Raw genomic sequence first — 23,623 nt, 5'->3', positions numbered from 1 at the left:
CGTATACCCCGACAAGTGAACTCGTACCGTTGTGCGTTTCAGTCCCGAGGAAGTAGAACTAGGCACAACGTCAGCGAGACAAGAGCACGATCTTCTTGTATAGCACACACTGTGACCTCTTCAACACGAGTGACTTGGCGGAAAGGTAGCCAAACCCTCGAACCCTCCCAGCAGCTCTTCATCTTCTCTAGGGTGTTGACATGGTCATCGTCGTCTCGGAGTTGTATCTGGTCAATTCTGCACTTCTCCCGAGATCCACTGACAAGAAAGACGCAAGGCGTATTACTAGCAATACGTGCGAAAAAATCTTGCGCGTACCTGTTCTTGACTACTCGGAGCTTGCTGTCGGCATCGCCCTGCGTCGTGGACATTTCCGACGGGGCATCTAATGCCGAGAGATCCCTTGCTGTACCAGATGCCACGGCTTGGGCTTCGAGACGACGTTCAGGATGGCCTCCGCTGATGTGGGCCTCTTCGTCGACACGCGCAGGACGCTGCCTCAAACGTGCTAGAGGGGAAAGACGAGAGATAGCTGGGGAAGGAGGTCGATCTTCTGGAGCGGCGTTGTCTCGGTCGCTCTCAGCATTGACTAGAGCGACCGGCCGACAATTAAACGGCGTACTGTCGACCCTCATCGCCATGGGGTATGTGACTAGTATGTGTTGCGAATTTCAAAGTTACTGGCAATGAGTGGGAAAGAAGACTGAGTAGAGGAGGCCAGCTTGACCAGGAGAAATTCGCACTCTTTATTGCATGTTCTCGCGCCATCAATTCGGTGACGTGTACTATGCACATTGACACTACATGTCGGGCACTGTCACAGCCTCACATGTGCCAATTCCCCCATTGGGACTCGGCAGAGTGCATGTCTGGTATGTGTGGTGCGCATGCCAGTGGCTGTGAGTGAGGCTGTACACGCCTTCGCGAATAGAGGGCCCAGGGGTAGGCCGCAATCACTTCCACTAAGCTAGATGTTGGCTTTTCCGCACGGCCTGGTTGGGCGCTGACCATCAGAGATTGTTTGATGATTGCCAAGCTTATTGTCACCTGCGGCCTGCCCAGAAGCCTCCTTACTTGGTCATTCACACGAGATCAGCCTTCTCTTGACCATTTGGCTCCCACATCGCCACTACTCGTCATGTCCAGGGACGACGCTCATGCCGACCATGATCATGGGAGCCATCCACGGGCATCCGGACTTTAGAGATACGTTCGAATATCGAGCTATGTCGACTGCCGCAGCTGGATCCTACATGTATACTCAACAGCCATCATTGCGGCCATTGGGGCCGGCGCTGCGCTCCCGCTGATGAACCTCGTCCTTGGCAGATTCGTCACAACATTCAATGACTTTGCCATTGGCGCCATGGCTCCTGACGATTACATGAAAGAGGTGTCGAGATACGCGTAAGTCACCTCCTGTCCTACATTGTCAAGTGTCCCGCCCTCTGACAGTCTTCACCAACAGTCTCTACTTTATCTACCTATTCATCGCCAGGTTCTTCCTCGTCTACATCCACACCGTGCTCTTGTCCCTCGTCGTCATCCGAGCCACTTCGGCATTGCGCATGGACTTCCTTCAGAGCTTCCTGCGTCAGGACATGACCTACTTCGACTCCAATTATGGCGGCTCCCCGTCAATCAAGGTCACCGCCAACGGCAATCTCGTCACCAACGGCATCTCCGAGCGGCTCTCCATCCTCGTCCAGAGCTGCTCGACATTTGTGGCGGCATTCGTCGTCGCGTTCGCCGTCCAGTGGAAGCTCACCCTCATCACCCTTGGCGTCGTCCCGACCATCGTCATCGTCACGGGCGTCTGCATGACAATCGAAGTCAAGAGCGAGAACGTCCTCATGTCCATCTGGTCCCAAGCCAGTCTGCTCGCTGAAGGTGTCTTCTCCAGCATCACCACCGTCCACGCCTTTTGGCTGCAGCCGACCATGGCACGGCGGTACGAAGGGTACCTCGCCGAACTGGAGTGCGTCGGCAAGAAGAAATCTCTGAGTTACGGCGTGCTTTTCGCGACACAATTCTTTTGCGTCTACGCGGGCTACGGCCTCGCCTTTTGGCAGGGCGTCAGGATGTTCGCTCGAGGCGAGATCAGCGATCCGGGCCAGGTCGTGACATACTGTATGCTTCCTCATCTTCTTCCACTCGTGTTAAATCGTTTCCCTAAGCTTACTCTTCTTCCTCTCAGGGTCATTCTCGCAATCGTTCTCGTCGCCACGTCCCTGACGCAGATCGCACCGCAAGTCATCACTATCACCAAAGCTGCCACTGCTGCCGACGAACTATTCCGCATCATCGATACAAGCTCCGCCATCGACCGTGTTGATAGCAGTGACGACGTTTCGAAATGATCCCCGCCCCGCGACCTCCCACTTGACGAGTAGCAATGGTCTATAGTAACGACTTGCTTGACGAGATGCACGACAGACACAGGTCCACAACTGTCAAGTGCCTCTTCCACAAGCATTGTCTTTGGGAGACTAAGCCCAGGTCCGGGTGCGCGCTTCCCCTTGGTCTAATGACCACATATGTGCACCTCACATGTAAGTCCAAGACTCAGCGAGGGCAGCATCCAGGGCTGGATGTCGGGATGGACTCGGAAGACGACACCCTCAGGCTCGATCATGCTATTTTGGTGATGAGAAATGGCCTGACGGAAACACATGATAGGACTCTTACGAAAGCATGAGCTATGCAGGATGCCTTTGACTGCTCTCCTTGGGTGTGTTCCTGACATATGACACGCTGCTTCTCCATCTACATGAGCCTGGGGCTCGTGAAAAAGGCAGAAGAGCTGTGCACCAGTTCCAGTGACCACCATCGGGTTGCTACATGTAGGAATTTAGAGGGTTGCGGGCGTCTTTGGCGATCCCAGTATCGACCACTCCAGACCAAGCCGATGCTGAATACTATTCAAGCCACCCTGCCAGTTCTGAAATTGTAAAAGATCGACGCTTCTGGCCTCTTTTGAGGTGGCTGGTACATCGTGCTCGACGGTGTAGTTGGCACTCGGTAGTGAACACGTACTTTCTATCTGTTTGCCAATCTCGAGAACGCAGCGCAAGAACACTCGTGTAAGCCTGATTGTTCAGTGCTCACAATTTGTAAGAACAGACAACATATAGATGCTAGGATCTTGTTAATCCGTCGCTCTTCTCAGCATCTGGTGCAGAACCTGCAAGACAAGATGGCGGAAACCTTTATGCCAAGTCACGGGAATATCGCCCAAGCAAGTCCTATCAGGCCACTTGCAAGGACCCCAGGAAAGAATTGCCCGACAATGACGGGGGGAGAAAAGGGCTGACCCGAAATAAGGGGCACGGCAGGCAGGCCAAACCCGAAAGTTCCGAGCCAATTGCCGCGCTCGCTGCCACACAGGGCTGGCGGCTGTACCCCTTTGGGCGCGTGGTGGTTTCTGTCGCTCCAGATTTAGAAAAGTACCGGATGTGGGCTGATCTGGACTATGTTTGAGCTACGTATGAAATAGATAGGTTTGGATGGCTTGCGTGGATGCATATGGACTAGAAAGATGAGATGCGGAGCGGGTGGGACAATTTACATAGAGAGAAATGAGTATAAGAATATCTTAGGGAGCTGCCAATTTGAACGAATATTCCATGCCTACTATACAGCATATACTCCTCACAACTTATCATTCGCGAGAGCCATCTACCGGACAATGGGTGACTCTCAACTTACCAGCGCCTCAAGTGGCGATGATAAGACCAAGGCTGTCCTTGACGCCCTGACTACGCTACCAAAATTTGACTACACTGCTTATGAGAACGGCATACAGGATCTCCTGGGCGTCGACTCGAATGGCTGGTCCAATGTTTGTTCTAGCGACCTATACGGAGAAACACCAACTCTCGCAGGTGTGTCAAACATCGTTCAACGCTTCAAGGTCCAGACCATTGCCTTGGGCGTGTCTCGCAACAGCCAGTATGGCTTCTCCAATACTGTTGTCATGGTAAGTCAAACATGTACCTTTTCTCTCTTCTCGTTCCGAACGCTGGCTTACCATCGCCCACCAGAACAGCTTCCAGGACCGTCTGAACACAACGTCTTCCTCCATAGTTGTCCCGGTGTACCGTATGCACCTGGAGAAGCACATGGCTGCCAATGGCGTCCCTCTCCCAATTGCGGATTTGGCTAAGGACGTAGGATTCTGCAGGGCTTTTATATCCAGGATCCTGACGCCCGAATTCATCAATGACGCACTTATTGCCCGATTCCTTGACCAGCCTGGGTATACCGAGGCCATCGCGTTCTTGTACGAGCGGCTGCGGCCCAGCTTGTTGCAGCAACCTGACACAGTCGCTTCCCGCGTCAGCCTGGCCGGATCGAACGTGCCGTTGTCGACAGTGGTTTTGAACAGCCTTCCCAACAATACCGTGTATTCACAGACGGTCATGGCGAGTCAGGACCTTTCCGCGGCTGGCAAGACGCAAGACTTCCTGTCGGCCTCGCTTCCCCTTGTCTGGTCAGACAACAAACTCCTCCAGGGACCACAGTTTCCCACCGTCGGAGTAGCCTGGGCTAACCTCTGGATGGCGAACACTTTTGCCACTGGGGTCATAGCCAACCTCATCAACTCTGACGTGAGTTACCAATACTTCCCCGGGCCGCCTGGCGGGGTTGGATCGACGTTTGCCATCTACGGTGACAAACTCTGGCAATGGATCAAATCGCAGGAGGCAAATGGGAACGGGGATGTCTTCCACGTCACGCAACCGGAGAATTTTAATTACCTGTCCCCATTTGGCTGCTTCGCCCCTGGCACAATGATCACGACGGAGGTCGGCGAGGTGGCCATTGAGGACCTGGAGCCCTCAACACTCGTGATGGCCAGGGCGCCGGGCCACTACGGCCGAAGTTCGTCTGAAAGAGTTGAGAACCCAACGGTGATAGCCCAGCCTGGGCGCCAGCATCTCGTAGTCCCCCTATACGGCTTCAATGGAGAGGAACCATTCGTCACCGACGGGCACATCTTCTTCACCACAACTGGCCCGAGAGCCATCAACCCAGCCACAGCTACTGCTGAAAACAGCTCTGCAAAGATCGGGCATTTGCGCGAGGGCGACGTGCTCCTGCGCCTCAACCATGATAGATCGGGATATGACAAGGTCAAGATCGCAACGATTACTCGGGATGGTGCCAAATGCAGTACCGTTCACGGCCTCCATCTCGCCAAGGGCAGTGACGGAGGACACAGGTACCACGCCAACGGCTACTGGGTGGGCGAGAACTACCCGCAGCTCACGATCAAAGGTCTTCTGAATAAATATCACACAATGACCCCGGCCGATCAGAGAACCTTTGTCAAGCACGTCGCCAAGCTCCCGCACTGTTTCCGCCAGGTCCTCGGACCAGCAGTATATGACACCGTGCAGCGAACCTTTGCGACCATCGGCATGCCGACGCATGCTAACTCGGCGTCCATCCAGAGGAGGCAGCGCAAAGAACCGACAAGCATCCTTGGTGCCGTCGAGGAAGCTGGACGCCATCACATATCCATCATGTCCGCCGTGGCGCATTATAGATTGGTGAACCACGACGAGTTGCGCAAGTCACGCACCAAGCTGGACACCACGACCCCTCGCTATGCCAGAACCATAGCTGATCTCAATGGCGACGTTGTTCTGCCCGAGGTGACAATGTGCCACGGCGCCGTGGTCGTACACGACCAGGGGTCTCTCTCTCTGGTGCGCAACGCCTCCATGTCCCACCTGGCTGTTCAATGGTCGAGCCCGATTCGAGGGCACCCTGGCATGTATCAGCATGGCGTCCTGCGCGCCGTATACCACGGCAAGGCAGCCCTCGGATACGTCGCAACTGGTCCTGCCGAGGCCAAGAGCCTCGGGGAGTTGGGGTCGATTACTCCCGTCATGGCTGTATCGACTGCCAACACATACAACATCAATTTCGGGACAAAGATATTCGCCAGCTCGACAGAGGCCATTGCAGCCAAGTCAAGTGACCCTGATGGCTGGACTCCGTTCTGGAAGGTTGTCATTGGCCTGGTGCATGACCCTGTGTCGGGGGGATTCAAAATTGCGCTGTCGCTGCCAGACCTGGACCAACAATGGGTTAACATTCATGGCAAAACCGCTGCGGACACCCCCCCGTACCAAGTGATCCCACCCAAGCTCGACCAGAAGACCTATGTCATGAGCATCACCGTGCAGGTATGCCCCGGCCTGGAAGACAAGCCTGGTCTCTTGGACACGCTCAAGACCTGGAACCTCAAGGATGACCAGGGCAAACCCGTTCCGGCGGGCCCAGCCTTCAATCAGTTTTCCGTATATCTAAACCTCGAAACAAATGAGGTCCATGGCTATTCTTACGAGCTGTCACCCGGAGAGACATCCGGCACCTTCAAGAACGGCCCCATTCACGGCCTGACCACGCCAGGCTCGAGTACCGTCTCCCACATCCGAAAGACCGTCAACGACCTGGTTCAAAACGCCCCTTGCATGCCTGGCTCCTTTGGATCCGCAGACGTGAACGATTCTTCCGCCAACTTCCACGCCCCTGCACAACAAGCGGCGCAGATGCTGGCGACGAAGCTGTTCACCGCCAAAGACCTGTCCATTGGTGATCTGCAGACCACGCCAGCACCATCCGATACTGATCTAAACAAGTTTTCGCAGGTGTATATGCAGAACGCGGCCAACTACTGGCGTCGGAAGGAGGAGACTGACCTGTTTGGCAACGACCAGGCCGCCATGAAGACCGCTCTGCCCACGAGCGGGAGCCTCACCAACAACCTAAATTCGGAAGGGCAAAAATGGCTGGGCATCTACGATCGAGGGTTGATGCTACAGGCCCTGCAGCGTGACGCCAAGTACTCAGGCAACTTCACTGACGCGGAGGGGTCAAAAATGCAGTACTACTGGCAGGGCGGGCAGAAGGGCTGTCTCTCGAGCGGAGAGCAGTTCAACCGCATCTCGGAGATCTGCGGCCGCGAGGCGTTCCTGGCCCTAACGCCAGGCTTGAAGCCCTACATCGAGGACTCGCGGGACTGGGGGAACTTGTTTTTCAACTTTGTGTCCACTGACGAGCAGCTGAACCTCCAGGTGTTCGGGATGAGCCTCGATCCTGGGGCGAGTAACTTGACCAACAGGTACTGCATGATCCTGAACGCTCTGGACTTTCAGAACCGGGAATATGCCACCACGCTCTGGCGCCTGGTCAGGGACAAGCTGCTCTGTAGCGTGAGCAACGGCACCATCACGGGAGATCAGAAAGAGGTACGTTGGCGAAACCTTCTGAAGTGCTAGGCTATGCGTCACAGAGACTGATTCCATCAGACGCCCGAGTTCCTGCAATGTTTTGTGGCGCAGCTCATCCTCCAGGTCCAGACAGGGTCGAGCACCGAGCTGCTTGATCAGCTCAAGATCGACCTTGCCTCTCTTCAGAAACACTGGGGAACAAACGACGCCAATGAGATCGCGGCCAGACTCTTCAGCGCCGGGTATGAGCTGGGCCAGTGCTTTATCGAGGTGATGAAGGACATGTCAGACATCATCTCCCACCAGAGCAAGGCCAGCTTCTCCGAGGTGATGAGCCGGTGGGAGAACAAGGTGAGGCTCAAGTACCCAGATCAAGGGGACAGGCTGGTTGCGGGCCTGAGATTTGGAACTGCGTTCATCGGACTTGCGTGAGTTGCCCGTCTACAGACAGACAGGGAGCTATGGTTGGCTGACTTGCCTCTTCTTCAGGATCGACGCCTTGGGTCTCTATCAGAGCATCAAGTATCTCCAGGCGTGGGGAACCCTCACTGCGCCTGAAAAAGCCGAGGCGGTCATCGGTATGGTTCAGATGGTCGTGCGGACCGGGACAGACCTAGCCAAGATCATCCAAACGATGCGTGGTAAAGATCCGAACAGGTACGTGACACGTCCTCCAACCCTCGAGCCCCCGTGCTCGACCCTTGCGCTGCTCTGCATCAAGACCGCACCTTCTGACGCGTGAGGTACAGCTTCGACTTCAAGATCAACTGCGTCAAATGGAACAATACCACCGGCGAGGTTGGCGGGCACACTGTCATCGAAAGAATTGAGAACGCCGAGGGCGACATGCTGATCCAGCCGGCGCTGGATGATGAGAAGATTGGCGACATTAGTGCCGCGAATACCGGGAGCCGGGAGTGCCATTGAGAAGAGTCTCGCCAAGGTCGCCACAGGGGAGGAGGCGGTCGAGGGGATCACCAAGACTTTCCGGCTCTCGGAAGCGGTGGCCAGCATCATTGCCATTGCGGCCAACATTGCCGCGGCCGTCTGCATGGGGTATCAGATCAGAGATGACTTTAAGAAAGGGGAGGCGCCCGGTATCGAGGCCATGGTAGGTCATATCTCCGCCTGACGGGCAGGTTCTGGCTTTGCGCAGCGGCAGCGCACTTGAATAAGAGTCGACATGCTAACGTGCTTCTGCAAAGGATATTATAACCGAGGTCGTGACTTGTTTGCAAGTCTTGTCCGGTATCGCCGAGCTGGGAGCCATGGTTTTGGGTATCGAATGCATCGCCATTCCCGTCGTGGGCGTCCTCATTGCCGTCGTTGGCATCATCCTGATGTTATGCGAGTATGTTCCGGCCTCGCTACGGCCAGCACGGCCACGCTCGAGTACAGTGGCTAACAAGACTCATAGAATGTTCGTCCCCCGTAAACCGCCTCCAGATCCCGTCAAGGGATACATCAACGACAACAAACTGGGCTTTCTGCAGCCGATCCCATCTCCACCCGCCGTGGCTCTGACCTACAAGCTCACAGGGCAATCCGGAGGCACGACTGTACCCGAGGGGCAGAAGTGCACCATTACCCTCTCAGTGACAAACCCGGCCAACTTGAACATAAAGTTCCGCTCGCTCGCCTTGCGCTTGCCCGTCGGCAGTGACGGAGACGAGCTATTCGTCGCCCCGAGCGGGAAAGACGAGAAGACGGGCAAGTCGCCCATCTACGACGTCGTCACGTATGATCTCGACGGGAAGCCCGATGGGTGGTCCGTTCAGGGCGCACCGGTCGCGAACAACACTGACGGCTCAATGATGGCCAAAATCATATCGACAAACAACACGGACGGAAGTTCGATTCCTGCGGGGGGGTTGACGCTCCATGTCACGGGTACCGTGAACAAGACGGCTGGCAAGGTTACGTTCCGGTTGCTCGAGGGAGCCGTGTCGCGCCCTGGCGTTCAAGATATCCCGGCGGGTGACTATTACACCTTTTTGTATCTGACCAAGGCGTAGGAGTCTCGGGTTGGTATGGAGGAGGCAACCGTGGTCAGCTATGTCGCTGCCACCGAATCCTTGTACAGCAGGACAAAAGTTCAGAATGATAGTTTGCCATTGAAGAGAGACTTGTACCAGGAAGGTCGCATGCGTAGGATGAGGGATTGGCCTCTCTAGAGCCCTTTACACTCCCTGTTGTAGAATCGTCTGAACACGATGTATCGCCTGGCGCATGTAGGAAGACGCTGGACGAACGGGTGAAGGCGCCCGCGATCGTGGAGCCACTGGATTCCTGGAATAGGCCAGGTCGTCAGCGGCCAGCCGTCGCTCTTCGCGCCGGGAAACTTGCGCAACGTGTCGTAGCCGAACGTGTCGATGGACGAGACGGTGGCAATGGCGTCGGCGACCTCTCTTTGCCAGAGGATCGTGTCAAAATTCACCGTTTCCTTGTCGTTCGTCGTATCGATCGATGGCTGTGATGTCGCTCTGAGCGCTGTGGCCAGGCCAGCGACAACGTTGTCAGAGGCCCAGATGTCGCATTGAGTCGTCGCTCAAGCGTTTTATACTGCACGGGTGGCCTACCCAACTCATCTCTGGTCTTCTTGACATCAGGATCCAATGGGTTTGTGTTCGAGATGTCGGGCGACTACCACAGAGAGGCTTTCTATCCTCGTTCATTGACCAGTAGGTTACTGTCGTCGCTACATGAATACATTGGAGGAGAAATTTGGAAGCAAGATTGGCGTCATTGGTCGTTAGAAAGCCATTCGTGGTGTTCGGAACTGGGAGATGGCGCGACTTGCGGGATGATTCAGGCTTTCGTTATCGGCGAAGGGAGCGTGATGGGGGATGTTTTTCATTTGGGATGCCACGCGCGTCGACATGGTAAGGTACGCCTGCCCAGGTCTGTGTACAGGGTAAGCCAGCTCACGGTGCTGCTTTGGTGTCCTTGCCCTGGTCCCTGACTCCTGACTCCCGAGTCCCGACTCAAGTTCTGACTCCCGACCCATCTCAACGTGACGACAATATCATCCGAACTTCAAAGACTCCTTTAATCGACGCACGCGCACTCGCAAGACACAATGTGAATGCTGCCCGCTGGTGCCTCCCTACCGTCCAAGATGGCGTTGACCGTGGTCTTCACGAACCTGGAACTATTGACGTTGAACTTGCTAGATCCTTCTGAGCAACACACTGCACTAGACTACTCGTTGCCAGATGAACCATCGCCGAGGTCACGCCCGTCACCTTCTCGAGTGGGAGCCAATGAATCGGCTCCCTTGCATACCTAGCGATGGCATCATGTTTCGCTCAAAATGAAGAAGATGACGTTGAAGGCGTTTACCCCCGAACCTTCCGTTCACGTCGCCTTCCTTCAGCACCCAGGGCCTCATCGCGAAGCTGGTGAGCCGATCCCCCCATCCCACCAACCATTGGTCAATGTATGCTGGATGCAGGATGTCTATCAATTACACAGGTGATTGATCACAACTGTGGAAAGAGTCTCGCACATTGTGAAGGAAATTTCAACTCATGGCCGACCATGTGTTGAGATCACGGGGCAGATTACGTCAAAATGGGGTGATGAGCCCATCGCAGGTGCCTTCGTCAACATGATAAAAGACATGGCCACAGAGGTGCGATTCGGTCACGAGCACAGATACGGGACTTGTTGCCAACCTCGAAGATAGGATTAATGTCCCCCATCCTGCTGTCCAAGCTCTGGTCCTATTTTCCTCTACGCACATCAGTCATATGCAGAACCGTAGGACGAAAACATGTCCCCTATCGTGCAATGAGAAGATATCGCCCAAATACTGCGCTGCCAGACCGCAAGGACCGGGAAGTGGTTGAGCTTCTCCAAGCTAACGTTCAGGACTTTCCTTCCATTGAGGCGGCCGGTGAGACACTTGCGCGATGTTTTGACAGCTTTGGCAGCTCCAAGATCCTACTTATCGGGGATGCCTCCCATGGCACTTCAGAGTTCTATGTGGCTCGGGCAGAGCTCACAAAGCACATGATTGAGAAGCACGGCTTCAACATTGTCGCAACAGAATCAGACTGGCCAGATGCCGAAGCCGTGGACCGCTACGTTCGGCATCGACCCCGACCTGATGTCTCACCCACAAAAGAGGCTGACGCGGAAACGCAGCCAGGAATGGACGATCCAGAACAGCCCGCCTTCTTGCGCTTTCCTACCTGGATGTGGCGTAACCTAGAAGTGCACGATTTTGTCGAGTGGCTCCGAAAGTTCAATAAGGGGTTGGACTTGCACGAAACCGTCGGCTTCTACGGCCTGGATCTATACTCTCTTGGTACGTCCATGCAGGCCGTGATTCGGTATCTCGACAACGTGGATAAGGACATGGCAAATGTTGCCCGTGAACGATACGCTAGTCTCATGAGCTGGGCCGAGCACCCTCATCAGTACGGTCTAGAGACGCTTGTTTCGGGGTTTCAAGGATACGAGAAAGACGTTGTCGATGTCCTCAGGCGTTTACTGCGCAAGCGCCTTGATTATTCCGCTGCCCATTGGGATGGCGTCGAATTCCACAGCGGAGAGCAGAATGCAAGGCTTGTCAGGGGTGAGTTCTGCGCGCGTCCCATCTATTAACATAGAAGTGCGAACAAGGCCAACCATCCTCTAGATGCCGAGTACTACTACAAGACCTTGTACTACGCTCGAGACGAGTCATGGAATCTGCGCGACTCGCACATGTTTGAGACCTTGGTCCGCATCCTCAAGCATCGGGGTCCAGGCTCCAAGGCCATCGTGTGGGCCCACAACAGCCATGTTGGTGACGCTCGGGCAACCAGCATGGGCTGGGGGCGGGAGGAGCACAACATCGGCCAGCTGTGCAAGGAGGCCTTTGGCGAAGAGGAGGCTCTGAACATCGGTTGCAGCGGCAACACTGGCACCGTCGCGGCTGCGAAACACTGGGACTCTGACATGTGCGTCATGCGTGTCAACCCTGGTATCAGCAACAGCTACGAGCAGATCATGCATGCCACTGGGCTGAAGAACTTTGCGATCGACCTTCGCGAGGGGCATTGCAACAAAGAATTGAGAGATGCACTGGCTAAAAAGAGACTGGAGAGGTTCATCGGCGTTGTATATCGTCCAGAAACCGAAAGACAGTCGCACTACTCATCTGCAGTGCTGCCGCAGCAGTTTGACGGTCTGATGTGGTTCGATGAGACAACGGCGGTCAAGGCCATGGAAACTCACCAACCGGAGAACCCACCGGAATACGATGAGACCTGGCCGTTTGGGCTTTGAGGGTCTCGCGTGTCGCATTCCGAGGCATCATAGGGACCAATGCAAGTTGGGGTAGCCAGCCGACTTTCTTCCTTTCTCTATTCAGGAACATTGGTCTTGTGGAGTCGGTGAGCGAGGGTCAAATTGTTTTCTCTTTTTGCGTCTTTGTCGTTCACCGCACCTTGCAAAAAAACTCAGAATGTCATAAGGTTCAACCGCCCTGAGCATGGGGCCCGGTCTGCGTCGACTGCCTTGTCTGCTTCGAGGAGGGCAGTCCTGTTTTAGTTTTGACAACAAAGAATGTGCCCTGGCGAAACACTTTGACATGGACCATCGACGGATGTAGCTGACGCTTCTATTGTGTTTGCATTCTCCTGCCCCTGGCTATATCCGGTGGCCCTATGTTCTCCAACAAACGATAGTTAGATCTCAGATCAAACCACGGGGGCCTTGGGTATCGATGCTGCGCTCAGCTACCATAGCATCCATAGACACAATTTGGAGAATTCGGCCTCCTCAAACGGGGCATCCTTGAGTTCTGGCCTCAACGTCGCTCGCAGAGTTGCTGCCTTTTCTTTGCACGTAGCCGATTCAGCCTGCATATCCCTGTCTTTGTAGACTTCAGCGAGCTTGTACAGGGCTCGAGCTCGCTGGCCGTCTCCCTCTGCAAAGGTCTCGGTCATATTGACTACTTCTTCGAGGAGTTGTCTGCATGGTGAGTTAGCATCTATGTGTGCTTCTTACAGTGAACCAACCACTCACATCGCCGAGTTCTCATGACCCTCCTTCAGTAGCATACATGCGACATCGTACTGCGAGTCGCAAGTCTTGAGTTTGTTTCCGAGCAGCTTTCGACGAAAAGATAGAGCCTTTGATGCCAGTCTCAAGGCATCCGTCGGTTGCCCCTGTGCAAGGCGAATACGGGATAGCAAGACCATGTCGCCTGAAAAACGCGGATTTCCAGTGCTGAGGAAGGTTTCATCAGTAAAATCTTTCAGAGAAGGGCACCTTGACAGCATCTCCTCCGCTTCTTCGGGGCGACCCATTCGAAGAAGGAGACTCGACATATTGCTGTAAGAGTTACCGATCCTGTCGCTGTTGGCCTTGAGCCTGAGACGAATTGCTTCCTGGTGTGCCGCAAAGGCGAGCTCCAGTTCGCCCATTTCAGTATATGCAAGAGCGACATTGTTCTGGCTATAGGCAACAAAAGGGTCTTCGGGCCCGAGGATTGCCTTGCGTATCTCCAGAGCATGCATGAAGGGATTCAAGGCCTGGGCAGGCTGTGCCAGATCCAAGAGGATCAGGCCGCTTAGATCGATGGCGCTTGCATAATAGAGGCCCGTACTGACTTGGAATGTCGAAATTGCTTGCTCAACCATTGTTCTAGCGATGTTGTACATTTCACTCTCGTACAGGTACCTGTGTAGACACGCATCAGTGACAGGATATGACAGTGATTGAAGCAGACTCACCAACTGCATCGCAGAAGAAGATCAGCGTACTTCTGTCGATCTCCTGAGTAATTTCCCCTAGAATTGACGAGATGGACAAGACGGTTCACATGTGGGAGACACTTCTCACATTGAGTCCAAGCTGCGATTTGATGACCAATGTCGGTGCTCGAGTGGTCTGGGAATCCCCAGCAGAGCATGTGGACTACAGCATCAAAGTACCTGATGCTCTCCGACTCGCTCAGGCGCTTCTGGGCCGCCGACTGAACCAGACGGTGAATCGAAAGTACTCCTGACTCGCCTGTCCGGTTGACGAGGGCGGCTCGGAGGAGATCTTCTGATGCATCGCCGAGGCTGAGAATAAGACATCAGCGAAAAGGTTCGAAGCCCCGGAAGGGATAGTTGTTTTCCTTACTCCATTTCGTCAGACAGGAAGGAGAACTCATCTGCAATGCCCTGGGACCCTCGCAGCAAAACTTCCTCAGAGATGCCATCTGGGTCAAAGAATGACAGCAAGTTCAGGAGTTGAATAGAGATGCTGGTTAACTTTGTGAAGGAGACATCCCACACCGTACTTAGTGTATGCTCGTAATCACTGCCAGGCGCTTTTCGGGCATCGATCTTCTCTGAATGACGGTCGTAAAGCGGTAAGAACTCTTTCAGGGACATCCTTCTTTGCCTAATGAATCCGCCGACCTGTGCCAGAGCCAAAGGCAGTCCGCCAAAGATCTTGTTGATTGCCAACGCGTTTTTTTCGTCGTCGGGCGAGGTGGTGTCCAGGTCAAGTGCCTTCAAAAGCAATTTGCTACCATCCTGGTCATCTAGCGCATTGACTTGCACATATTGCGTCAGTAGAGAGGTAGCCACGGTAAAGTCTCGAGTTGTCAGAAGGACCGATCCGTGGCTGGTGCCTGGCCACGCTGTCTTCAGAGCAGGGAGGTCGTCCGCGTTGTCGAATATGATAAGGTAGGTAGACTCTGCAGCTGTCAGGCGACGGGTGCAACACTTGATACTTGCGCGTCTCGGGTTACAAACCTGTTGTCGCCAGCCAGCTTTTCACCTTATATATGGACACGGCGGCGTCTTTGACTTCCTCGACACTGCCCACCAGGCCGAGTCCTTCTGCTATCGTACGAAAGCTCTGCGCAATCGAAATGGCGTTATCAGCTGCAACCCATAGGATAATGTCAAACTTATCCATATTTTGATACGCGTATTGGACCGCAATCTGCGTTTTGCCGACACCGCCCAGACCAAATAGTGCTATTGATTTGAGCATAGATGCTGTGGTTTCCGGCACCAAGGCCTCGCCAACCGCGTTCAAGATATCGTGGCGGCCGCTAAACTTGGTATTCGCGGCGAAAGGTATGTTGTTGTACCAGATTCGCTCAGGCTTATTTGAAGGTTTCACTTTCATCGCATTCGAGAGTTGCAATACTTCCTTGTACTGGGTTTCATCCTTGCGCATTCGCGCCATGTCGGCCTCGCTCTCCACGCTTGAGGACATGCGCTTGATGCGCATGTTTGTCCGCGAAAAGTCGTCCCGAAAGGTTTGCCATGCGTTCTTTCTGAGGACCAAGTTGGGATTGCTGCGGAGAAAGTGAATAGCCCTAGCATAGAAGCAGATGATCTCGCAATACACGTCCAACAAGGCCTGTTGGAGTGGGCGGTTCAGCGGCACGGTCTGTTCGTAAACCTGGAGCCTTGGAAGAGTCAGACTTAGCTCCTCCAGCATGTCTAGAACGTCTTTGAGTGTCTCCGCGGCGGAGGAGGCATGTGAAAGGATCATGCGTATGCTGCCCCAGACAGCCGCTGTCAACGCGGTATTGGCGCCGAAACACAAGGCCAGTACCGCTGAAAAGTCGTCGACAAATTTCAGCCTCGGTGCAATTTTTTGAAGAGAAATTACTCCAGCGTGCGTGTTGGGTACGGCGCCGTGGAAGGAGGAGAAGGAGTCGATCAGTTCCTCGAGTGTGTGGACTTTCTGGATTGCTTGATAATCGTCGGCTGCCTGTAATTCTTCTCGATATTTTTCCAAGGCTTGAAGCCATAGTGGGCTTGGCGACCGGCTGAGTCTACTGATATCAGCAACTCTCTCCTTCGTGGCTCCAAGTTTTCAGCCGGGACTCACTTTTCGACCATCACGGCTCTCTCCCGTGCAGCCGCGCGGCTTCGTCTTTGAATAGAAGAGGTTGATAGGAGGAAGCAAATGCTGTGAAACTCTGGAAAGCGGCCGAGCGGGGAAACCTGCACATTCTACATCTCTCTGTGGCTCTTGCCACACTGAAATGTGAGACTGCAAGTTGATGTTGGTGACCTGAACAAGTCGGGGGAAGGTGCGAGTGGAACCCACACCTACTAAACTCAGCGAATGAAGTCACCCTGTAAGGCTGTAATTGTGAGGCAAGCCTGCAGCTGCCAGCAAGCCACGGGCGCCTATGTACATTGTAGCTCCCGCTCAGACGGGAGGGCGCACGGGCCGAAAGGGACATGGACATCCTGGAGCCCAGACCCGGGGGACTGGTCAGGTCACAGGTTGCAGGTCACAGCCTCCAGTCCATGTCAGAGCCGCCTCACCTCAGGCAACTCGGTGACCCTACTGGCGGAACAGAGATATCTCTGAATGATCCAGTTGGCAGTACGGACTACGGAGTACAAGGCCCCTTTCCCTCCCAGCTTACGTGCCATGATCCGTCTTTACCGCCCTACTCAGGCTACCATACATAATGGCCAGCTCGAGCGATGCGTCTTTCGGTACAGTGTCCTCAATTCAAAGGATCTCCGCCAAATAACTGATTTCCAATGGTCAGAAATGTCCTTATCAGAATCGAGAAGCACGACTATCCGCGTTGAATCTACTCAAGATCCTACTTTCGCCGATCTTCCTTGGTATCGCTGGTGGCTTTTCCAACAGACCCGAAGCCAGCCACAGCGTCTGTTTCTGTCTCTTCCGAATATGCGGTGCGACAAGGAAGCGGAATTGGACACATACTTCCTTCCCTTGTGGAACAAGGTCAAAGAGCTTCTTTTGGTACCGGAGCCGAAGACCATCGACGGCATTACGGACACACTTGTCCAACACGGCATTCTGTCCATCAAGGACAATTATGAGGCCTATCAGTCAGCCAAGGAACTTGTCTTCTCAATTCTGGGCTGGCAGACAATGCTCTACAAGCCCCAAGCTACATCTTGTACCACCGGAGATTTCAACATTCTCGATGAGACGGACAAGTATCAGGGCGAAGCGCGGCTGCGGCTCAGCCAGTCCTCTATCTCGGGCAAATATGACCTTCCCAGCTTTCTCCTTGGGTTTGGCATGATGCTCCCGCCGCCACAATACTGTGCCTTTGACGACGCGGATGACAGGCAACTGTTTAACGTTACGAAGCAAATCATCACTAAAGAACTTAACGCACACATATTGACCAAGATCTGCGGCATCAAACTTCGGTGGGTCGACTCGATCTCCTGCCATCTGGAACTGGACAGACATTCCGGCACTCTCTTTCTCTATCGATATCCCTCTTTCTGTGTTTCGAATCTTCAATTACAGAGCCCAACGGCCCAAGGTGGAAGCGCTATTCACCGATGCGGGTTGACTCTACCAGGATCACTACCCTGGGCGACTGAGAATGATGTTACGGAGCTGCTTCGGGAGATTCTACTCTCCTATCGCTTGCTCTTTGGTCAGAGCCGGCGATCGAGAAGTCTGTTCCGAAAGCTGCAGCCGTTTGCACGCATACCTCCTGAAGGGCATGACTCTTTCCTGTCCCTGATATGCGGCAAGAAGAGTCTCAACTGTCCCATTGCTCTGGTTGAGCGAGAAGAGTACGACGTGGCTGGCGACTTTCCGCACCTTCGCAGCAGAATCGTCCGACTGGCCAGCTACGCTTCAAACAAGAAGCCTCGCTCCATTCGACAGCTATGGCGAGATAAGCGCGATTCGACCACTTGGCTCGCGTTCTGGAGCGTCCTCATTATTGGTTCAGTGAGCATTGTATTGGGATTGATTCAGACTGTGTTCCAGATTATGCAATACGCTCTTGCCCTTCACCAGGGGAGGTCCTGAGTGTACTAGTACTTAGAATTCAGCCCAACTTGTAGAAATGAAATGTAGACCTCGTGTATCCTAGCTCAGACCTTCCGCTGCGCCCAGCTCTCAATGATGCCTTCGACTGTTGGTTCGTACTCCTTCAATGAGACGGTATCCTCTGCCAGGAACGTGTTTGCATGGACGAAGACAAGGGGCGGGGGCTTATTTGCAAGCACTGTCTCCCGCCAGTCGACATATTCCCCGTTCACCCTCGACAGGTTCTCATAGTACGCCCGACAGCCTTTTGAGTCAGCTGTGCATCTGAACATGTGCAGATGCAGGAGCATCTTTCCTAAGGCTTGCTTCCCATGCGTGCGAATCTTGGAACGGTCTACCTGAACCGTCAGACTCTTCTTTGGCTTGTTGTGGGTGATGACGATGACGCCGCCGCCGTCCTGTAGCAAGCACTTCAACATAGCAAAGTGTGCCTATTTGAGAGTTAGCACGTATGTCTTCATCTACATTGGGTAAGACTTACACGACTGTGGGCTTGGCCCCATTTCTGCGGCAGATGTTAGCAAAGCAGAAATCTTGACCAGGACATGGTGTACTCACGCCGCTATCAACGTTGAAGTTGGAAAGTCCTCGCAAACCATCAGTACCTAACTGCTGGTACAGATTGTAGGTCACTACAAAACTCATGTCAGTCATCCATATTATCCGCACTCAGGACACGCTCACGGTCTTCAGCGCGGATCTCGGAGTCATCATTGAAGCCAAACATCTCAAGAAGCTCCAGGTCGTCCATCAAATAGGCACCCACGAGTTCCGCCCTGCATTCATCAACAGTGGTTGCCAAGTCACCAAATTCGCCAGTCCACGTTTGACCTGGCTTGTACCACGACGTAATGGGTTTTCCAGTGATTGGGTTCATGGGCGGATTTTCGACATCGAAATTGAAACTTCCGTCCACCCCTTCCACCATCATCTTCCCTGTACCATGGCCGAGCAGCTCGTGGAGTACGACCCACCAGTAATACGCTGGGTACTTATGCTTCTTGAATTGTTCGGCCTCGGAAGCGTCAATGAAGGGATACTGCTGGGCTTGGCTTTCGGTGACCATTCGATTCGCGATAATCACATTCTTGAATCCATCCTCCTGCCGAATATCGTTGTACTGTGATGGGTTTTTAGTCACGAAGCCAGTCAACAATGTCTGCATGTACACCAACGTTTGGTAGGTTGATTCCTGGGAATATGATGCTCGAGCAGTACGCAAGCGCTATGTATCGTAAGCAATGCACAACACAATACTCATCCAGCACTAACAGTGAATGCTGGAGAAGTCTGGCGGCTCGAATAGATTCTTCTCAAACGGCCCTTTACCATCATTCTCTGGTGTGGCCCAGGGCAGCCGGCGGATGAAGGTCGACGAGCTCTCCACTAGCTTGGACAAGAGTCTGGTTTCTTCGTCGTCTGCGATAGCCACAAGACCTTCGAATTCTGCTCGGATGCCATGCGGATCGCGATATGGCTCGACGAACCCAAAGATGTTCTCCACCCTGGGCGCCTTGTCATTTACCCAAAGCCGTTGGGAGTCGCGGTACGTGTCCAGGCTGCCGCTTTGGAAGCTTTCAACATACGCATTGAGGAATTGTGTTTGTAGATCGTTCGCCGCGTATTTTGACGCTTTCTTTAGCTCATCACACACTCGCTCAAGTTCGGTTGAGTGATCTCCACCGACGAGTCTCACGGACCCTTTACCGTCGGGAAGGGGGAATCGAGCAATCTCTCCGTCATGAACGGAAGCGAGGAGGACTTCCAATCCAGCGCCATCCGCCTTTCTTTGAAGTCTGGTGTTCTCCGGAAACACGGAATTTTGTTCGAGGATCTTTGACACTGGAGTGATGTCTGACTCGCTGATTAGGCCCCCGGGATAATAGCTGCTCTGCGCCGTCTCACTTGGGTAACCGAGGCTGAAAGGTGGTCTGGCTTCTATTTGCTCGGATATCTCCTCATATAAGCTTGTCAACACGGGAGATCTGGTAGCTAGTGCCTCGAGGACGGTGCGTTCTACCCCGGGGACGAACTTTTGGTCACCGGAACCCTGTGAGAGTCAACGCTGCGTGTGACTATGCGCTTTCAAATCTGAGCGCCCAGACGTACATAGAAGTTCCCCACGTTGGAGAGAAAAGTAGCAGCGTACGTCAGCAGGCGTCGGATGTCCTCGCTGCTGACGTCTGGCCCTATCAGTGAACCCCAGGCTCCAGAGCAGGTGCGATGTAGCTCGAGTATGAAGTCGAAGATGGCGGGCGATTCGGGAGAAACCTGTCGGAGGATGATTCTTGTCCCGAACCAGGCAGCACTAGAATTGATGTTGAGCACCTTGGTGTATTCCAGGCTACCGCTCGCTTGCTTACCGAGCCATGTGATGCGCATATCGTTTTTCGCGATCTGTCAGGTGATGGAACTGGGACGCGATGTCCAGCCTAAAGACTTGGACCTCGCTGACAGCCATTTCGAGCGGTGTTTTTGGTGATTGACAATATTGCCAGATGTTGATCTACTATCCCACCGTAGCATTGGCAGTTGATCTACTATCCCACCGTAGCATTGGCAGTTGATCCTTGTGTCGGCTACTGGCACTGGGAGATGCGTGATGTTCAAGGCAGCTGAAGCTTCCCCGCCCGAACGTCTGATAACATCTGCAGACTGCACGTCTACTTGGTACGTACACGTCCCCTGTCTGTATCGGATACGTCTTCAGACCGAAACGCGCTGCAATTCATTATGCATTAGATATCCATTGCTCTACCGAAGATGCGAGGTATAATTATAGACAAAGAGAAGTATCAAAGGGCGGTCGTTCCACCAATATGACAAGGCTCTGAATAAATGCCAAACGCTCAATGCAACCTCTCCTTAACGTGAACCATGGCCGCCAACCCTGCGCAGCACTTGGTGCTCATCTCATGCGTGCACCACGGGCACTTGACCGTCATGGACACGGTGCCCGCAAACCTCACATCATCACCCAGGGCAACCACACCGTCCGGGTTGGCCATGGCCTCGTACAGCTTGCTCGGCATATCATGAAAGTACTTGCATTCGCAGCACTCGACAAACATCTTGGCAATCGGGTCTCGCGGTATCGGCAGAGGCTGGGGTGCCACAGTGTGCGAGGTCTTGAGAGGCGCCTGCGCAGATGGCGCGGCTTTCCTGGCCGCTTCAAGATATGTCGCGGGCCAAGGGACCACCACAGACGTCTCGTCGCGCGCCATGAGTAGCTCTCTGAGAGGAGGCGATTTCGACGCCGGATCTTGGTCCCGGGCAACGGCTGTGTTGATACGCGCCGGTTCCTGATGTTCATCCCCAGCGCGGCGTGGCTTCTGGCTCCTGCACGCGTTCGAGTCGGGGAAAGCGGCCATCACCTTGAGCGCGGCGGCCTGGATAGGATCGAGTTCCAGCGGTGACGGCTGGTTCGATTGGCGACTCTCGTCGAGGGAGAACGCTGGGGATGGCAGCACCGGGAATTGGCGCCCCTTCTTTCGATCCTCTCCAAAGCTAGGGAACATGCCTCGCTCAGACTGCGGTCTAGATGTGTCTGGTGTACCATGCTCGCCCGGGGAACGGAACCCATCCGAGGCCGAGTCCTCAGAAGAGTGGTAGGGGGGCGTCGGCGGTGCTATCGCGCAGCTTGTCCTCCAGTCTTGGATGGCCGGCATATGGCCATTCTTTCCAAATGTTCCTCCTCTCAGTCGATTGTACTTGTCGGCGGGGAGGACGCGCTCGTCAGTGTTCCGCAAGGTTCGCGTGGTAGGCGAGCGCGATCGACTGCCGGGACGGTCAGCGGCGGCAGCTGGCATGACCGGTGGTGAGAGCGCTGTATGGGCACTAAACGCAGCACGAGCCGCTTCCTTAAACGTCTTTCTTTGCTGGTGATTTGCTGACAGGCTCTCTGTGCTCGGGTTCACCGAGTCGTATGGGATGCTGGGCGGATCAGACGTGGTCCACCGCTTTGGCCGCTCTTCTACCTCCGTCGACGGTTTCGCTACAGGCAGCGTCTGGGACGACACCAGTGCCACTGGGCTCTCCAAGTCTCCTGCGTTCACTATTGACTTTCGCTTGGAGCTGCGTCTCGGGGGCGCAGGAGGTGACTCTGGAACCGTCATAAAAGAGCGCTCAGAGGCTGAGCCGGTGCCGCCCTCGTCAAAGATTGGGTGGCGAGCCGGATCTACCGTGAGCATATCCATCTTTTCATCGTCAACCTGACCGTGGATCCTCTGCACGACGGTCGGGCTGTTGATATTAGGTGTCGATTTGCTGCTAGGAAGTCGGACGGCATTCGAGGAGACGTCTGGCGTCGATGAACTTGTCATGACGGGGGCTGAGATTTGTGGTCTCTTTGCCGCTGGCAGCTTGGCAAGCTTCTGGCCGCCGTTGGGCGAAGGCTCCCGGGACCTTGACCTCAAGCCCACGCGGGCCTTCCACTTTCGCATCATACCGTCGTCTTGGGAAATGAGGGCTTGGTGTCCGGTCGTGTGAATCGCAATGGGCGGGTACGCTCGCGTCTCCTTTGGCTCGCTCCTGGGCACCAGGAACCTCAGTGGGCTCTCTGAGCGCTTTCTATTCTTTTGCGCCGTCTTCCTGGCTTCGGCTGCTTGATCCTCCAAGATCTTTTGGTGCGCAGCCAGGCGGTGTTGCTCGAGCTTGATCCCGCCAATGAAGCCGTCGCGGTTGTCTGTGTCGACGGAAGCTCGTCGTACCTCAAAGGGAGCCCTGAAAAGCGAGGAGAAGGAGCTGGACCGACCGCGAGGCTTCGCGCTGCTGTCCAGTGCCGCGGGCAAATTTGGGGTAGATAAACCCACGACACTGTTAGGGCGCTCGCTCGTGGCTGCTTGTTGACGTGGTCGGGGTCGAGGGATGGGAGATGTTTGAGACATACATGCGCCTGTCTGGGTTTGCCCAGCCTTCTCTACAAGCGGCGTCGAGGGAGAAGGCGGTGCCTTGCAGAGCTTGCGCCTTTGGGCTCTGTTCGTCTCTCTTTCTGCGAGCTCCCTTTCCTTTTTCTCTTTTTTTCTTCGACCGTACGCCTCCCAGCTGGGCGATTGGCACAGTTCGTTGCGGTCATCCACCACGACGTCCTCTACTGTGCTGAAAGCCACGCGCTTGGGACTTCCATGAGCCGACGCAAGCCTTTTTTCCTGGCTCTCATCGGAGCTCATGCGCGTGGGGATAGTCGCAAACATCTGTGCGGGATTAAAGGTCGAAGTTCCAGTATCAATGGGTGGCAGCTGCAGGGAGACTGGAGTCCCGTGAGACTCGGGAGACACTTGGCGGCGCTCAATGTGCGTGCGGCGATCGCGCTAGAAAGAAATAGGTCAACGAATGTCATGGCCGAAGAGGGATGACTCTTACCATGCACTCCTGTTCCAGCTCGAGCATGCGCTGCAGACTGTTGGACCGGTTTGGCCTCGCGGGGCTCCGAGTCGCGGTTGCGGCCATCGTGAAGTCCACTTCAGGTGCCCTTTTTTCCTGGTCGTGCGTGGCGGCGTGGTCATGAACGAGAGTGTGAAATATTGGGCTTGGGCGGTTTCGGAAGCGAGTCGACGCATACAATGACCCGATTCACTGTCAGC

At 54.5% G+C, this 23,623-nt stretch overlaps 7 protein-coding genes across 7 annotated transcripts; 4 read left to right on the top strand and 3 right to left on the bottom strand.

Moving 5' to 3' along the window:
• Positions 1-1,095: 1,095 nt before the first annotated feature.
• On the top strand, positions 1,096-2,360 carry F5Z01DRAFT_750149 (ABC transporter transmembrane region-domain-containing protein; the record flags this gene model as incomplete). Its single annotated transcript, XM_046267010.1, has 2 exons — positions 1,096-1,407; positions 1,499-2,360. Exons 1-2 carry the CDS (start codon positions 1,310-1,312, stop codon positions 2,358-2,360), a joined length of 960 nt encoding a protein of 319 aa, XP_046118755.1. The 5' UTR covers positions 1,096-1,309.
• Positions 2,361-3,688: 1,328 nt separating this feature from the next.
• On the top strand, positions 3,689-9,259 carry F5Z01DRAFT_673975 (uncharacterized protein; the record flags this gene model as incomplete). The annotated part of the gene is made up of 8 exons (XM_046264996.1): positions 3,689-3,979; positions 4,044-7,262; positions 7,323-7,672; positions 7,734-7,901; positions 7,994-8,136; positions 8,198-8,355; positions 8,450-8,595; positions 8,662-9,259. 8 exons carry the CDS (start codon positions 3,689-3,691, stop codon positions 9,257-9,259), a joined length of 5,073 nt encoding a protein of 1,690 aa, XP_046118754.1.
• A 1,777-nt stretch (positions 9,260-11,036) lies between these two features.
• Positions 11,037-12,521, top strand: F5Z01DRAFT_673974 (erythromycin esterase-domain-containing protein; the record flags this gene model as incomplete). Its single annotated transcript, XM_046264995.1, has 2 exons — positions 11,037-11,826; positions 11,890-12,521. 2 exons carry the CDS (start codon positions 11,037-11,039, stop codon positions 12,519-12,521), a joined length of 1,422 nt encoding a protein of 473 aa, XP_046118753.1.
• A 452-nt stretch (positions 12,522-12,973) lies between these two features.
• On the bottom strand, positions 12,974-15,473 carry F5Z01DRAFT_621408 (P-loop containing nucleoside triphosphate hydrolase protein; the record flags this gene model as incomplete). Its single annotated transcript, XM_046261204.1, has 5 exons — positions 12,974-13,208; positions 13,263-13,919; positions 13,973-14,305; positions 14,367-14,928; positions 14,987-15,473. 5 exons carry the CDS (start codon positions 15,471-15,473, stop codon positions 12,974-12,976), a joined length of 2,274 nt encoding a protein of 757 aa, XP_046118752.1.
• Positions 15,474-16,763: 1,290 nt separating this feature from the next.
• F5Z01DRAFT_681336 (uncharacterized protein) lies at positions 16,764-18,020 on the top strand (the record flags this gene model as incomplete). Its single annotated transcript, XM_046265677.1, has 1 exon — positions 16,764-18,020. One exon carries the CDS (start codon positions 16,764-16,766, stop codon positions 18,018-18,020), a length of 1,257 nt encoding a protein of 418 aa, XP_046118751.1.
• A 65-nt stretch (positions 18,021-18,085) lies between these two features.
• On the bottom strand, positions 18,086-20,854 carry F5Z01DRAFT_686778 (peptidase family M49-domain-containing protein; the record flags this gene model as incomplete). Its single annotated transcript, XM_046265989.1, has 8 exons — positions 20,405-20,854; positions 20,151-20,349; positions 19,314-20,091; positions 19,217-19,266; positions 18,726-19,161; positions 18,600-18,673; positions 18,523-18,546; positions 18,086-18,472 (listed from the first exon to the last, which is right to left on the bottom strand). Exons 1-8 carry the CDS (start codon positions 20,500-20,502, stop codon positions 18,086-18,088), a joined length of 2,046 nt encoding a protein of 681 aa, XP_046118750.1. The 5' UTR covers positions 20,503-20,854.
• Positions 20,855-20,890: 36 nt separating this feature from the next.
• F5Z01DRAFT_636290 (uncharacterized protein) lies at positions 20,891-23,489 on the bottom strand (the record flags this gene model as incomplete). The annotated part of the gene is made up of 2 exons (XM_046262203.1): positions 20,891-23,350; positions 23,403-23,489. The coding sequence occupies 2 exons, from the start codon at positions 23,487-23,489 to the stop codon at positions 20,891-20,893; spliced, it is 2,547 nt and encodes an 848-aa protein (XP_046118749.1).
• Between the last annotated feature and the right edge of the window lie 134 nt (positions 23,490-23,623).

Source organism: Emericellopsis atlantica, assembly GCF_019669845.1.
Source record: "Emericellopsis atlantica unplaced genomic scaffold F5Z01scaffold_12, whole genome shotgun sequence".
NCBI classification, from domain to species: Eukaryota; Fungi; Ascomycota; class Sordariomycetes; order Hypocreales; family Bionectriaceae; genus Emericellopsis; species Emericellopsis atlantica.
Note: the sequence above shows the minus strand (reverse complement) of the source record. Positions and strands in the feature narration are given on the sequence as shown.